Source organism: Solanum dulcamara, chromosome 4 (genome assembly GCF_947179165.1).
Source record: "Solanum dulcamara chromosome 4, daSolDulc1.2, whole genome shotgun sequence".
NCBI lineage: Eukaryota > Viridiplantae > Streptophyta > Magnoliopsida > Solanales > Solanaceae > Solanum > Solanum dulcamara.
In genome coordinates, this window is record NC_077240.1 from 14,330,888 (window position 1) to 14,348,447 (window position 17,560).

Genomic DNA, 17,560 nt, shown 5'->3' on the forward strand with positions numbered 1-17,560 from the left:
CTATGAAGCTGGCGGGTCAAATGAGGCTGGGCTAAAAAGTCTCGCTAATAAATGGGCTGAAAATTTTTAGCCCAACCCTACTTAATTTAAGAGTTGGATTGGATCGGTCTTACGGACCAAACTCATTTTGACAGCTCTATTTAATTTGAATTATTCAAATCTTAATCCATTAAGTGCATTTATTTTTATTAAAATTTTATCAGATCTGAAATACTATCTTAACAACATTCATGCCTTTAACATTGAATGTTCTAATCATTAAGTTGTATATTACTAAACACGTCTTCTTCTACAAATATTATACCACTAACGTTTGATTTCTTCCACAACTTTTTTTATGACTATTTGCTCCCCATTCATTAGATAGAGAAGATCACCAAGATTTCGCAATTCACTGTCAAATTTATTTCAATTTCAAAAGTTCGGATCGAATCGATATAACTTTCTCTTTCCGAAAATAACATAGCATCAAATCCTCTACTATTTTGGACTTTGGAGTTGGTAAAGAATACCATGGATTAAATTATGGCAAATTATATTCAGACATTTAATAATTTTAGTGGTCTTATTCTTTACCATTCTTTTATCTTATTTCATATAAATTATGATAGGATATTAATATTTTTCTTTAAGAAAATTTAATGGGTATAAATACAATCATATATTAGGAGAAGATGATGAAAAGAGGCCTCCAATTATTTAGGTACAAAACTTTTTAAAAAAAAAGGATAGTTTAATGTGATGAAATACATTGAATTGTTACCAAATAGGTATTAGATATTTCATATTTTATCGATTTAGTGATTTTATTGTGTTATATAATTTCTTCTCAAATATACTATTAATGTAATATTTAATTACTGAATTTCAAAATTTTGTATTTTATAATTCTCGAGGTTTTACATATTAAAAAACAAATTGTACTCTTTAAGTATTCAGTGTTTAAATATTAAAACAATATTTTAATTATTCAGATAAACATTCAGATTCAGACGTCTCAATGTTAATGAAAACAAATGAGGCCTAAGTTGCTTATCGATTGGTTCGGTTCATTGTAAATGTTATTGATTTGGCCTAGTAATTATCAAATTTGTAGCATGCAAAACTACTATTTGAATCAATAAGATTTTGATTATTGGATTTCAGATTATCGATTATCAGTTGTTAATAAGATTATCGAATTAACCAATAAGATTAGCTTGATTATTTTAAAAACCAACATCTTGCATTTCTTAAACATCAATATCATTGGGTCATGTTGATAGAAAAAACTCATGTCCATCTCATAATAATGGAGAAGAACTAATTCAAGAGTAATCAATTCTAACAAATATTCTCATGGTATATATTCCAAAAATATTTCGGATAAAATATATGTTAGAATAAAAATGTAACTTTTTTAAATCAATTTGTCATTTATTTAATTATAACCCGTTAAAAAAGTGGCCAAAATGAGATCCAACCAATAATCCAATAACCATAAGACAATGAATAGTTAGAAAACTGATAAACCAATAACTCGAACCACTAAGCTATTTATCGGTTCGGGTTTTTCTCTAAAGATTGGAAATGGTCTAGCATAACCTACATCTTTATAGATCATCGAAATAAGTTGGATTAAATGTTAGCGAGTAAACCATATTTTTCATATTACAAAGCTACTCCAAGATTTAGAGCCATAGGTTATGTAAACTTGATAATGCAATAACTTAACGTTATATAGAAATTTGTCGTCTTTATTTTCTAATTTTCCTATATTTGTTACACCCCAGAAATTAAAATTGTGTTAAGAGTACAAAGGCAGCAAATTAGAAGAATATTGTGACAGAACAAGGTTTCCCACTTCTCTTTTACAAAAAGTTGAAAAAAAATAATCCCTCCGTCCATCTCAATTAGGTATTTTACTTTCCTTTTTAGTAGTCGATTTCAAATAGAATATCTCTTTCTATAATTAGTAAGTTTTCCAATTCCAACATCCTATACGACAAGTTTAAGACCACAAAATTTAAAGAATTACACACATCTTTAATTTATACCACAAAATTCAAAAGTCTCAATTTATTTATTAAATTTTGGTGCCCAATCAAATTAAGACACTTAAATTGAAACAAAGAAAGTAACATATATTTAGCCTGATAATTGAATGCACACCCAACCAAAAAGATCTAAAACTGAATCACAGTTTTGAAATGTGTAGGAATATCAGCATTTCATAATACATGTGTGTTAACTGCCCATGAAATTTAGGCAACAAACCCTTAGTTTTCCTCACATAACAATACAAATAGTGCTCTTTAGTTCTCCTTTTCACAATCACCAAAAACAAAAAAACAAAAAAAACTAGAGTCAATATAATATCGATCAGTATAAATTAAAAAAGAAACAATAATATGGTGAAGCTGATCTATACTATGATCATTCTCTTGCTTGTTTTAGCAAAACCAGCAATGGCCAAGCCTTCTTGTGAAACAGTTTCGAAAAGGCTAGCACCTTGTCTTTCGTACATTCAAGGGAAATATCATTCGATCAAGCCATCAGGCAGATGCTGCAGAGGACTGATGGATATAAGTAATATGATGAGAAATGGCAGGAATGATTATATAACTGCTTGCAAGTGTATAAAGAAAGCACTTTTACATATGGATTATGATCCCAAACGTTGCCAAATTGGTTCACAACAATGTAACACTGGATTTACTCTGCCTCCTGTTGGCCATACCACTAATTGTTAGTGTACTTTAAGGGGCTGATTTAGTATGAAAGCAGTGTATTTAAACTCTATAAGCGATGGCATTTGAAAAAATGTGAAACTTTAATACAAAGTTTTACTGAAAACTACAAATTTGAAATATATAGTTAGTGGTTGTTATCAGTACTATATCCTGTGTGTTTTATTTTCATCCTTTTTATTGTCATGTTGAATATACTCCTATACGGATTAAGTATTTATCAAAAAGTGTAACTACGTGCATAACTTGTGTAGCAAAGCTGAAGATACACAAGTCCAGTATTCCAACATCATCAGCAAACTTCACAAAATGCAGCTTCAATGTACGTAGAAAATGTGAATAATATATGTATGAATGAAAAATGATAACGCGACTTCTAGAACTCGTCCAATCAGTCACAAATTTATCATCTCAGATTACTTGTAGTCTGTCTCGTACAAGTAATTAATCTGCGTGAATTTGTAAACTCAGAATTCCTTATACATGAATGAATTGACACCTTGCCTCAGAATTTTATAAGAGAGAAGGAAAGATCCAAGCCCACATAGTTGTTTGGTACTAAGGAAATGGTAAAATTAGTCAAAACAAAAAACAGATGTCTCTGTTGCCTGCAATTGTAAACAAACAAACAAACAAATTTCATATTAGTTGTCATGTTTCTATCTTCAAAAGTCAAATGGACTAATTTTTTTTAACTAAATTGAATTAAATCAACTCAATATTTTACAATTAAAATTTAGCTATTCAAAAACTATACAAAAACTACTATAAGTTGTATTTTTTCTCATGTCAATTTGATGAAATTATATATTTTAAAATGTTGGTTAAAATTTATATAGTTTGACTCTTGAAAAAACGAAAAGTGAAAACTAATATGGGACAGAGAGTAGTTATCATCCTAGAATTACACACACTTAAATTTCTTTCTCTATATGGATTATGGAGTATAATTAAGTTTGTTCAGGTAAAAATTGAAGTTATTCCACAGCTAGTTTGCATTTCAGTTTTAGTAAAAAAATATTTAATGTCGTTTAGTTGAAAGTATCTAATTACTGTTAGGTTTATACAAAAAATCCATAAAATTAATTGGAGAAACATAAAAAATGGAATTTAAGTTCCCTCACTTTCGGAAAAAAAAAAAATCCCCTTCACTTGGAATATGGATTCATATAAAAAAAACTACCGTTTGATTATACTTGAATGACCTTCCATGAAATTTACTCATTCATGATTCAACAGTTCAATCAACTTACTTATCGTTTATCCAACTAATTAACACCAATTTGTGATCTTCAAGTTACTGAAACTAACTCAATATACATTTGGAATCAAGCTCTAGGAATCGTGCTTTAACTTTGTTGTTAAGCCTGAAATATGATTAGATCCCTTATGTATCCTAAACTTATATTAAATGCGGTTAATATACATTTTGTAATATCGTGTAAAGAGGAAGTATCGTGCAAAATTCCAATTGATCATCAACAATAACCTAAAAAATTAAATCTCTAGTAAGTTCATGAGAATTGCATGTTATAACAGATAGCTAATTAGGGGCTGAAAAATAGGGTATGATATGTGTGTATATATATGTCATTTATTTTCACAAAAATTGGACACACATACCAAAAAATAATATATATAAATACTAGCAATGGCTCGTTTTCTTGTGTTTGTCTCTTTAACCCTACTAATAAGTCATGTGTCAATATTCGAATGTGTGTTGGGTGCTCCTCCCTGTCAAGCAGTTAGTTCCCAGCTATCTCCATGCCTCCCATACATTAGAAAAAATAGTGGTAATAATGGTCCAACAGTAGCTTGCTGTACTGGCGTAAATAAAATTTACAAACTTGCTAAATCAAAAGGAGATCGAGTTGTTATATGCAAATGCTTAAAAAAAGAACTCATTAATCTTGGAAATAATGTCATTTCCTATCGCGTTTCTCAACTCCCCTACAAGTGTGGCGTTTCTAATTTTAAAATGCCTCCTGTAGATAAAAACTACAACTGTAACAAGTAAGTTATTTATACATTCTAATTTGGTACTGATTGTTTGCCTTAATTTGTTTCATCTAACTTTTTTATTTTTATTATACAAGCAGGATTTCTATGTACTGATTAGGGCTGTACAGGACAAACCGATAAACCGCACCAAACCGACAAATCGAACCAAACCGGAAAAAAAACCCGACTAGTGGTTTGGTTTGACTTGGTTTGGTGTTTGAAAAAAAACCCGACCATTATAGGGTTGGTTTGGTTTTAACTAAAAAAAGTCAAACCGAACCCAAACCAACCCGATTATAGATATACTACTTTTAAATTATGTTATACATAAAAATATTTATTAAAATGTAATTTATAAATATTTTTTAAAATGTTTTCATAATTTTTGTTTTCTTTCTTACATTTAGATTTGGACTTGAGTAGCCCATCTAAATAATATACAAAAAAAACTTATCTTATAAAGTTATATTATAAAGTTAAAACTTCAAACAGTATTGTGCCTCCATCTTATATGTTGATATTTTGTACTAGAACTCTTTTTAAGAAGGACTGCTCTGTACTTTTTATTAGATACTATGAGAAACCCAAAAAAATCCAAAAAAACCCAAAAAACCCGAAAAACCAGAAAAAACCGAGAAAAATTGATTCGGACCGGGTTGGTTTGGATTTTTTACAAACCAAACCATTTGTGTCAGGTTATTAAATCTATAAACCAAACCAAACCAATAAAAGTTGGGTTTTTCGATATCAATTTTTCTCGGTTTTTTCGGGTTTTTTTGGGTTTCTCGGATTTTTCATAGTATCTAATAAAAAGCACAGAGCAGTACTTCTTAAAAAGAGTTCTAGTACAAAATATCAACATATAAGATGGAGGCAGAACAATGTTTGAAGTTTTAACTTTATAATATAACTTTATAAGATGAGCTTTTTTTGTATATTATTTAGATGAGCTTCTCAAATCCAAATCTAAATGTAAGAAAGAAAACAAAAATTATGAAAAATTTTAAAAAAATATTTATAAATTACATTTTAATAAATATTTTTATGTATAACATAATTTAAAAGTAGTATATCTATAATCGGGTTGGTTTGGGTTCGGTTTGACTTTTTTTAGTTAAAACCAAACCAACCCTATAATGGTCGTTTTTTTTCCAAACACCAAACCAAGTCAAACCAAACCACTAGTCGGATTTTTTTCCGATTTGGTTCGGTTTGTCGGTTTGGTGCGATTTATCGATTTGCCCTGTACAGCACTACGGTTAAATATTAATTAAATTTTATTAATGTCTCGATTTTAGTAATTTTGGATCAGAGTTCACTCTTATATAGAAAACTCGATCTAACTATTTCATTGAGTCCCATCTCTCCTACTCTCTTAAGGAGCGTACACGAATTATAACAATGCCAACAAATGAATGCAATTAACATCACTAGATCCAAAACAAAAAAAAAACATCACTAGATCCATTACTATTACTAGATTATAAGACTTGGTGATTAATATCACTGGATTATTAGACTTAGTGATATAGTTTAGACAATGTTATATTTATTTCTTTAATATCCTTTTCGTCTTCTTTTTTTTTAACACCTTCTAATTTTATTCAGAGTGTGTCTGATATGCTTAGAAGTGGTTTCCCATAAAAAAATATTTTTTATATTGGGTTTTTTTGTGGGTGTTTTTGCCTCGTGAGTTAATAAATTGATTGAAAATATTTGTCAAAAAAAGATACAATACAAATAATAACATTAGCAAATTGGAGAGTGTTCTGCTTAAATCTTTGAAAAAACAATTATGATAAAGTTGGAACAAATAATTAATCTGAAGTTAAAAGCTAAAACTGTTACAAGGAAAATAACTTTCGTCGTTAGTGAGAAGTCATTTTCTTCCTTTTACTAAAAAAAAAATATAAATAATATTTTTAATAACTAAACATTGAAATTAATTTCTATCATATCAACTTCTCATGAGTATTGCTTCTACCATGTTCGGGCCAGCTTGGTATGGTAAACGTTTAATTATTTTTTGTCTTTCTCCTTAAACTAGTAAATTTATTTGTGCTTTGTGCAGTGTGAAAAACACTAATAATTTCATGAAAAAAAGTTCATCGTCCTTCTACTTAAAATTAAATAATCAATGTATCAATTATGGAATCATTCAAAAACAAGCATAAGATGGTGGAGGATGAGCTTATCCGATTGACATTTTCTGATTAGATATATTATTTTTTCTATTTAGGCATGTGAAATATCTTTTTGTTTAAACTATTACTACCTCGCAAACCATATATTACAAAAACAATACTTCTGTGACTTCATGGAATTTGGTTGTCAACATCGAATCTTTTGACCAGATCCTTCAATAAATTAATTATTTTAACCCATTATATTAGGTATAATTACTACTCTAATCATTCTTTAAGTTCTCTATATTTCACTATTTTTTGTACTAAACTAATCGTGTAATAATTAGATCAGTCGAACTGAGGCTACCTTTATCAGCATGGAAGCTCCTTCAGTAGGAAAATATAATTAGAAATTGATTTGTGACACTTCTTTTTTGTTTGCTTTCCGTCTCTTCAGAAACTTCTAAAGTAATGAGGGACTAATTAAATGCCAAAAGGTCCTTGTTTGCCGATTAGGGTCAATTAAAACCTCTCACCTTAATTATTAAATTAAACGTGTAATTTATTTTATAATTATCTTATTTGATCATGAAATGGCTTGACACAACTAATCCACGAGACACTTGGTGGATTCAGAATTTAAATTCAATGAATTTAAATTTAAACCCATTATATTTTGAAAGTTATAGATCCCTATCTACTGTTCATTGCAAGTATAGTAAATTCTTATACGTAAATTTTTGTTATGCGTCAAAACTCAAAAGTACTTATGGGGGGTTCAGTTGTACCCATAACTATCAGGGGCGGACCCAGCATGTAATGAGGGGTTCATCCGAACCCTCTTCGGCGAAAAATTATACTATTTATACATGGTTAAAATATTTTTTTTGTATAAATAGTAGATGTCGAACCCCCTTCGGCTAGTTCGTGTGTCTACTTTTTCAGATTTTGAACCCCCTTATTAAAAATCCTGGATCCGCCACTGATAACTATAATGTTAAGTCTTATTGAATATCCTGTTTTCCAGAGCTATAATACTATACAATTTTTCTTGTAAGATTTTCAAAAGGTTCATTCACATTTCTTTTGAAAAAGTTGTACATAATATTTAAATAATGGAAAAAGTTGGTCCAAGGTTACACATATGTGGAAATTCAAGAATAGGAAAACATTTTCCTTTTTAGCAGCTCTTCATTGACTTGTGACTATTGTCTTGAGAGTTTCTTTGTTGTTCCCCTACAATGATCCATATGTACTTTATTTATAACAGCAATCTCCAGGAACCTTCTATTCTACACTTTCTTATATATATATATATATATATATATATTCCCCTGAGCAAGATACATTAGTATTAGTTTTTCTTCACTCCACTAATTTCTCAAGGTGACTACTTTTACCTTTCTTTACATATACATATTCTTTAGAGAAATTTAGTGTATACTACTACTAGTATATGTTTTGATTTCTTATGTTCATGTTGCATGAGATAGCATTTTGAGGTTTTATCATGTCATAGCCAGGGCCGGGGAGGAGCTAGAATTCTACTTACAGGTTCGACAGAATCCATTAGTTAACGTATCTAAATAATTTAGGCAGAGTTATCTTTTCTCGAATCTAGGTAATCAATGTTATACAATTTGCTTCATTCCTTGATAACCTTAATTATTAACTCCAAACTTAATTTCATGTTGACTTTCTAATTTAGTTTTCATTTCTTTCAGTTGGAAAAGTTGGGCTTCATGCTCGGAGAGTAGTAGAGTGTAAGGAGGAGGGAATTGATCGATCTTGTTTGACCATTCTCCTTCTGGAATTAAGAATCCGAGCATACCGTATAGAAGAAGCTGAAAATGACTCTCAATGCAGAAAAATACGTAAAGTTAGTTCGTTAATCAGCATCCTCTACCCTGTATTTTGCAGCCCTTAACACAACATGAATTGTGTTATCAGATGTAAAATTGCATGATTTTCAAGATACCTCAGGATGAATTACTTCTGATATTTGCTTTTGTTTGCCAACTCTTTTGTTTTATATGATAGAAATATCTGTACATGTTTCCATGTTCTATAAATTTTCTATCTAATATGACTTGTTCTTCTCAGGTTTGAAGACTGCAAGTCAGACTATAATGGGATGTTTTCAGTCAGAAAATCATCGATGAGCTCATGGATGAGTACTATTAGAAGAGGAACTGTGAGGGGCTCCGATAGAATAAGTGGCTTGATAAGAAAATCATTGTGCATCCCTTTCCTAAGTGACGGTCTAAGAAAAGTTTCTGGATCATCAAGAAATAAAATTCTTGATCCTCAGGAACCATTTCTTCAATTCTGGTACAAAATATTTGTCTTCGCTTGTATAATTTCAGTGGCCATTGATCCATTGTTCTTCTACATTCCTGTCATTGATAGCAAGAGGAAGTGCCTTGATTTGGATCATACATTATATATCCCTATTTCTATTCTTCGATCTGTCACCGATCTTTGCTATATCTATCATATCATCCTGAAGTTCCGTACTGGCTTTATTGCTCCTTCTTCTCGAGTATTTGGTAGGGGTGAGTTGATTGAGGACTCTTCCCTTATAGCCAAGCGATACTTGTTTCCTTATTTCATCATCGACATTTTAGCCATTCTTCCACTCCCACAGGTTTGTGTCTAATTCCATTATGCTTCAAAGATTGTATGTCTGATATATATTCATTCAAATTGAGACAGTATGATATATATGTAACATATACTTAACCTTTGTTGGTACAGATGGTGATCTTTATCATCGCTCCTAACATGAATCGCCCCATTTCTCTGGTGATGAGAAAACAGTTGGTGATTGTTATAATTGCACAATATATTCCAAGACTCTTTAGGATATACCCATTATACAAGGAAGTAACAAGGACAACAGGGTTTTTAACTGAAACGGCCTGGGCTGGAGCTGCTTTCAATTTATTCCTATTCATGATTGGCAGTAATGTATGTTTTCTTAGATAACTTGTGGTTTAATTTATATGCTCAGGATATGCAGACATTTCTTACATGTCTTCAGCAAAAATAAGTCATTACTTACAATTTCTGATTTCCTAATTAGAGGGGATCAATACACTTGTTGTTTGGGGGAGTAAGCATTACAACTAAAGTTTGATATGATAATAAATAGTGAAAATAAATTGGACATGAGAATTTTACGTGGAAACCCAAACAGATAGAGGGGAAAAACCACGGGTAGAAGAATTTCACTATGATAATATGGGAGTACACTGCTCTCAAATACAAGGAGAAAACAACAATTAACATTTCTCTCTTGTAAAAGGAACAACTCACTAAAGAGGACATTCAAGATTACAATAGTTATCTTGGTGTATAGCTCTCTCTGTATTCTTACTCTCACTTTTTCTGAATGAATTAAATGAGGGCACGAAACTCTTTATTTATAGGAAGATGAAAACGCGTAAAAGGATGGAGTAAAAACACGTAAACACACCTACCCTTCCTACCTTTTACTTTTTTCCTTTTTACTTTTCTCCTGAAAGACTTTTCTTGCGGCCCTTTTTGGCTTTCTTTCACTTGTTACGTTATGTATAGATGTCTTTTTTCCCCTTCACATGTATAATGATATGCGCAAATGTCTGACCTCAGGTAGTTGGAGCCCTCTGGTATTTGATCACAGTACAAAGACAAGACGACTGCTGGAGCAAAGTATGTAAGGGTAATTCGAACTGTGCGCTAGACGGCTTATGTTGTGGACATCAAGGGAAAGCAAACACTCAATTTCTTAATGCTTCTTGTCCTCTCCTGAAACCGGAAAATGTACACGAGAATGCCTTTGATTTTGGAATATTTTTTGATGCTCTTCAGTCTCGAGTTGCAGAAAAAAGAAACTTCTGGTCCAAACTCTCCTATTGCTTCTGGTGGGGGCTGCGAAATTTAAGGTCTGTGGTCCTGCTTTTTGGTTTTTCATTATCCTTATAAATCATTCTCTCAGCTAAACAAATTCTTCTGTCTTATGTATCTCAGTTCTCTTGGCCAAGACCTTAAGACAAGCAACTTTGTAGGGGAGATTCTCTTTGCCATCTTCATCTGCATTGTTGGCCTGATTCTGTTTTCCTTGCTTATTGGCAACATGCAGGTCCGCATTGCTGGAGCAATTATTTTTACCTTTAAGAGCCTTGGACATGTCAATTCTGTTTTAGACTTAAATCTTTACATTCAATGCATTAAGCTTTTAAGAAAGTTTGAATTAATCAATGATTTGACATTTATTTTCAAGATGTTGTGAGTTTACATTGGCCAAACTAGAGAATAGATGGAACTTTTAGAATTGAAGTCAGCTAATGTTGCATTAGTTTCTGGCTACAGGAATATTTGCAGTCTATCACAGTTAGGAAGGAATGAGATTGAGAAGGCGAGATGCAGAACAGTGGATGTCTCACCGCATGCTTCCTGACAACCTGAGAGAGCGTATTCGAAGATATGAGCAGTACAAATGGAAAGAAACTAGAGGCGTTGATGAAGATTATCTAATTTCTAACCTTCCCAAAGACTTGAAAAGAGACAAAAAACGTCATCTATGTTGGTCGTTGCTCAAAAGAGTGAGTGCCTATTTTTGTGCTCATCATGCCCTTTCTTGCATTCTTGAAACAGTTGATCATATTGAATCTTTAATATGCAGGTTCCCATGTTTGAGAAAATGGATGAACAGTTTTTGGATGCGTTGTGTGATCGACTGAAACCAGCTCTTTTCACAGAGAATAGCTTCATAATCCGAGAAGGCGATCCAGTGAATGAGATGCTTTTTCTCATGAGAGGTACTTTATTGACTATGACCACCAATGGTGGAAGAACCGGTTTCTTCAACTCTGCATCTCTCAAGGCTGGTGATTTCTGTGGAGAGGAGCTTCTTACATGGGCTTGGATCCCCATGTTTCCTCAACTCTTCCCGCCTCAACTAGAACAGTACAAGCTGTCATAGATGTTGAAGCTTTTGCTCTCACAGCTGATGATCTCAAGTTTGTTGCGGCCCAATTTACACCTTCATAGCAAGCAGCTCCGCCATACTTTCAGGTATGTAGTTCAATTTCAAAACACAAGTCTTATACTGACATCAGTTTTGTAAAAGGCCCTTAACAATTTCAATGTACTTTGGGCTGTTTCAGGTTCTATTCACAGCATTGGAGGACATGGGCAGCCTACTTTATACAAGCAGCATGGCGTAGACACTTCAGGAACAAACTTGAGAAATCTTTGAGAGAGGAAGAAGATAGATTACAGGCTGCATTGGCAAATGAGAGAGCAAAGCTGCCATTTATGCATCAAAGTTTGCTGCTAACGCGTTGCGTGCCTTGAGGCTCAACCACCCAAGGGGTTCCAAATCATCTACCAGATTGAGTCCCTTATTGCTTCAGAAGCCAGCTGAACCTGATTTTAGCTCCTAAAGCTAGAAATATTGGAAAGGAAAGAGGCTCAACTATGACAGTTTGGTTAGTTTTTACAGAAGTTTGATATATTCTTCGACTTAGCGATTTAGAGACGTACGCTTCGTTAAAAGATGTGACTATATGATGTCTAAAGGATATTAACTAACTTAGAAACAAATTTTCCTGCATACTTTACTAATCAAACCACACAAAAACTAAAACTAAAATGTTAACTACTAAACTTATTTCAACTCCACAGTTAGAATCATTACAACACACATCCAATTAATTCAAACTAGCCAATAATTACCATGACAACATTACCACGATTCCAAATATACTTTGATCTGACAATTTCCTTAAGCACATTTCTGTGACAATTGGGCATGAGTTTTCGACACACTTCTGCCAACAATAATAGGTATGTCGTTCCGCGTTCACATGATTTCATCTAAATTTAGCATTATAGTCTTGCAAAAAATAATCTTTTTATTTTTTTCTACTCTTATTTAATCTTCTGCCACAAAATCTAACATATAATGCAAACTAGCCCCTAGAGTCTCCATGCTAACACAAATTAAATCAAATAAATTGGAACGAAACAAAATTATGCATAACCGAGAAGTTTATCTTTTAAATGGTCATATTGTTGATCATGAAATTAAATAAAAAAGAAATATAAGACTAATTTTATAACAAGTCAATAAGATGTCCAACTTGTAAAAGAAGAACAAGTAGACAACTGAAATTCAAAGACTACAAGTAAGATTTGATCCTAACAAAAAGAGGAACAAAAGTACCCTAGCTACTATACTATAATAATATAAGCATCTAAATAAAAAAAATACTACTAGAATTTCTTAAGCACATAACTTTTCCAACTCCTTGGCAACTTCTTCAATTTCTTCATCTCCTTTGGAACAAAGCATTTCCTTCATGTCCTTTGCCTTTTGCCTTACAAATTCACCATCCTTGTCAAGCACAACTTGGTTGATTATGGCTGCAACTTCCTCTCTATGAAGCTTTCCATTACTATCCCTCACAACTTCCACAGCAATGCCGACATCTTCAACAAGCCTAGAATTAATTGGTTGATCAATATGCATAGGCATTGCAATGATTGGAACCCCATATTTCATGCTTTCCATTACAGAACTCCACCCACAATGACTCACAAATCCACCGATACTCGAATGTTCTAAGATTTTTGCTTGTGGGGCCCATCCATTAAAAACTTTTCCCCTATTCCCTACCCTATTGAAAAACCCTTTAGGCAATGCCTCTTCAAGTTCAAGATTTTCCCCCTTTTGGAACCTTATTGGCCATATAAAATTCACCTTACTATTTTCCAACCCATAAGCAATCTCTAGCAAATCTTCCTTTGACAAAAAATATTCACTTCCAAAAGATACAAAAATTGTGGATTTCTTCTCTTTTTTATTCAACCATGTTATTAACTCTGATTCACCATCATCAAGGCTAGGTTCTTGAACTAAAGGACCAAGAGGTACAACTTTTTTTCCGGTTAAATTAGTGATATAATCACTATACTTACCCTCAATCTCCTTAAAACTTTTTATCAAAACAATATCACAAGATAGGTAGAAACATTCTCTAACTTGCCTTTTATCTTCTTCAAGCTTTTCAACAGGCATAGATGATTCTTGTTTATCAATACGAGCCATCTCATAATCGCGGTAATAAATAGAGGAGAATGGGAATTTTACACCTGGCTTGTTGAACACATGCAACATATAAGCGGTCATTGTGGAGCTGCTACTAATAAACTCAACAGCGGGGATTTTTAATTCAGCAGCAGCCTTAGGAGCCCATGATTGGAGAAAATCATAAATCAATAAATCGGGTTTTAGGGTTTTCAAGATTAGGGTAAAATCAGGACTAGCTAAGTCAAAAGCTTCTTTGAGAGTGTTCATGAGATGGGGTGGGAGGCCATTGGTGGTGTGGTGGCAAGGAGGAAGATTTGGTAATGTTTGGAGATGAAGTTCCAACAACTGGATAGATGATGAAAATTTCGGACTAAGTTTTTTTTTTATAGATTTCAGAATTACTGGCGTAGAACACAAGTAAATAACAAAGTTTCTTTGGCTAAGCTTTTTGGCTAACTCTAGAAAAGGAGAAATGTGACCATAACCCAACCATGGAAACATCAAAACACGAAGGGGTTTGTTGCGATTATCCATGAAACCATTCATGATTAATCCTTTGAGTCTTTCTTTCTTTCACAAACTTATACTTTTTTGTTGAAATTGTTTTTATGGATCCGTTCGAATTTAAAGTTGATCAACAAGTTCCCCATATGGTAAGTTCATGTAAATATTTAATGCACAAACACGTAGAAGGAAAATGCAATAATGTAGTGTAAGGTATAATATCTGCATTGCATGGTTTATTTTCCTTTTACGTTCGATCCACTTTCTTTATTATTTCTTTCCCTTCCGTTTTAGTTTCTCTAATTGATTTTATTTCTTCTTCCTTTCCTATTTCTGGTAATTCTAATTGGGGAGCCTAGGGTAGTTATTATGTTTAGTTGGGAAATTAATACTAACGGAAAATCAATCTATAAATATAAATAGAACCCTAGATTCTCAAGTGTTTGTATATGGAGTATTAGACAAGATCCGGAAAAGGCAGCAAAATAATAATATTTATTTTCTATTTTGTTATTTTTATTTTTCAATTTTCTTTAAAAATTGTTACTTTTCATTAATATTTTTATGGTGCGTAGTTATTACGTATATGTAGAAATTAAAAGAGTGAGTATAAGTCAGAAGTCTGAACTTTGGGAAAGGTAGGATTAATTCTTCTATAATAGTTCTATTCTATTTTATTTTTTAAAAAAGGCGTCCAGTGAGCTACATATATAATCTTCATACTTCTTATTTATTTATGGAAACAATGACAATAAATTCTAACAATTTACCTTGATCTCATTCCAGTAGAATCTTTATAAATTTTAAGAAATTTCTTTTCACTAGAAACTCTATGTTACTATATTCCCTTAATAATGTTTAAACCCAAAGTTTAGTTCTAGTATAAGCAGACCGACATAATTGTACCAGATGAATTTGTATTGAAGTTATGTTAAGTGTTTAATTAGTAGGGTATCTTGGCAAAATATCCTTTTTGAGTCTCAATTAGGTAAACATATCACTAAGTCTAAAAGATTGATGAGCAAAATAAGTTAAAAAATCTTCAGCGTTAGCGCCATAGTTTTGAAAAATACAAAATGTGTCTCATCCCCGAAGTCTTAAAAAGACGTACCCTACCCAAAGTCTTGAAAAATACAAAATAATCCCCGTCTCAGAAGTTTTAGAAAACCCAAACTAAAAATAAATTTTAATTTTCTTCCCTCCAAAAGATTGTTAAGGTAATATATCCAAAGAAATTGGACTGAAAAACTGGTCCTTTAACATGCATGATGAACAACTTTATTGCAAAATTACTGGTAACATTATCCATTAATTTTAATTTACAATACACCACTATCAGAATTTGTACAATACACCACTACCAGTAATTTTAATTTACCTTTCCATACATCATTAAGGATAGCCTTATAAGTTAATTAAGCAACATAAAATTATCAATGACTTAATCACTAACTATAAGCAAGAGTTCCAAGAATATTAATTAGCACCAGCACTTAGTGATATTTAACCACCACCACCACCCCACCCCCAACACACACAGGTTAGTGGGTAAGGTATTTTCTCCAAAAAGTCCAACTATGGTTAATGCAGAGACAAAAAAGGGCAATTGTTAGGAACGGATGAACAACCAGGGTATTCCATAATAAATACTAACTTTTAGAGGAGATATTGATAAGATTACAAGTTTCAAAAAGAATAATCAGATTTGACTTGGCACGGAGTTTAAAAAAATAAAGAAGATTTTTTAATTTTGTGGTCTTAAATTAAAATTATGTAAAATGTATAAAACGTCTTTTAATCTTGTGGCCTGAAACATGTCACGTGGAAAGTTGTCACCAAAACAAGGAAGGGGTCATTTTTTTGAAACAGACTAAAAAGAAAAAGAGGTCATTCTTTTTGAAATAGAGAAAGTAATAAATTAAAAAAACATGATCCGAGTAAGGGCAAATCAATCGATATATTATTTTTTATTAATAATAAATAAAATAAAAATAATAATTGGTTCAAAAAAAAAGTTAAAATAAGAGAGCTAGGTAGTCGTAATATTACAAACATGAACGGAGGCCAATGAAACGGAGAAAAACGTGAGGGTTTAAATTATAAAAATTTATACAAAGACATATAATGAATTTATTTATCTAGTGTAAGTGTACGAATACATTTTTACCACTCTTGAATGTTGTCCAAAACCTAAACAGCTAAAAAGAAATATCCATGATGTCTTAGTCTAGTCTAATTAAGTACATGGCACAAGTAACTTGTATATCTTTACTAATTGTTGATAAATACAGAAATAATATTTAATAACCTTCATGGATCGATACATATGTATGTTTAACCAAAGGAGGGGGTCATAAATGAACTTTCTTCATTAGAAAACAAAGTGTTGGTGTAATATACCATAGTTACAATTTATTACGGTTAAAAATAAATAAATAAAAATGAATAAAAAATATTTAGGCTGAGACGTAGATTATCTCGCTCTCTTTAACGAGATTCAAGTGCACTGCGGCATAATCTACAGTGATTCAACAGTAATACTCTTGACTTATCCCCTCCAGGATACAACAGCCTAACAAAGTTGTGTAACTCAAGCAACTTCGAATTAGTTGAAGAGTCCAAACGCCAAAGCTCCACAAAAGGATACCTTCCTTCAACATATAGGTACCCTCTTTTGTATAGTGAATATAATTGAACACTTAGAATATTTTTTTTGTCTCAACTCTCTTTTTCACTACTACACACTACAATACTTTTCCACACTTAACATATTTCATCTCATCTAATTACTTGACATGTATTTCACAAAGGAAGAAACACCACTATTTATAGGTGAGAAATTATTTCTTGTCTTGAATAGAAATAAAGTGGATAATAATGTAGGTAAATGAATGGGGGAATTATGCCTTGAAAGTTATATATGTTTCAAGGTATAATGAGATAGAAAATGACTTAGTGGTTACATAAATTACACCAAGAATAATTGACCATATTTTTATCAATTTATATTTACTAAAATATATATTTAATATTTTATTTTAATAATAAAATGCATATACACTAACACAAGCAAATTAAAAGAACATTTCGTGTTGACTAATTTTAAAGCTTAGTAAAAAGAT

At 31.8% G+C, this 17,560-nt stretch overlaps 1 protein-coding gene and 1 pseudogene across 1 annotated transcript; one reads left to right on the plus strand and one right to left on the minus strand.

Annotated features, from left to right (window-relative positions):
- Positions 1 to 8,198: 8,198 nt before the first annotated feature.
- Positions 8,199 to 12,445, plus strand: LOC129886462 (cyclic nucleotide-gated ion channel 1-like; annotated as a pseudogene).
- A 241-nt stretch (positions 12,446 to 12,686) lies between these two features.
- On the minus strand, positions 12,687 to 15,120 carry LOC129886464 (UDP-glucosyltransferase 29-like). Its single transcript, XM_055961158.1, has one exon. The coding sequence runs from the start codon at positions 14,478 to 14,480 to the stop codon at positions 13,128 to 13,130; it is 1,353 nt and encodes a 450-aa protein (XP_055817133.1). The 5' UTR covers positions 14,481 to 15,120; the 3' UTR covers positions 12,687 to 13,127.
- Between the last annotated feature and the right edge of the window lie 2,440 nt (positions 15,121 to 17,560).

What these genes read in the sequence shown, in the direction of transcription:
- LOC129886464 (XM_055961158.1), bottom strand. Translation starts at nt 14,480, where the DNA reads ATGAATGGTTTCATGGATAATCGCAACAAACCCCTTCGTGTTTTGATG.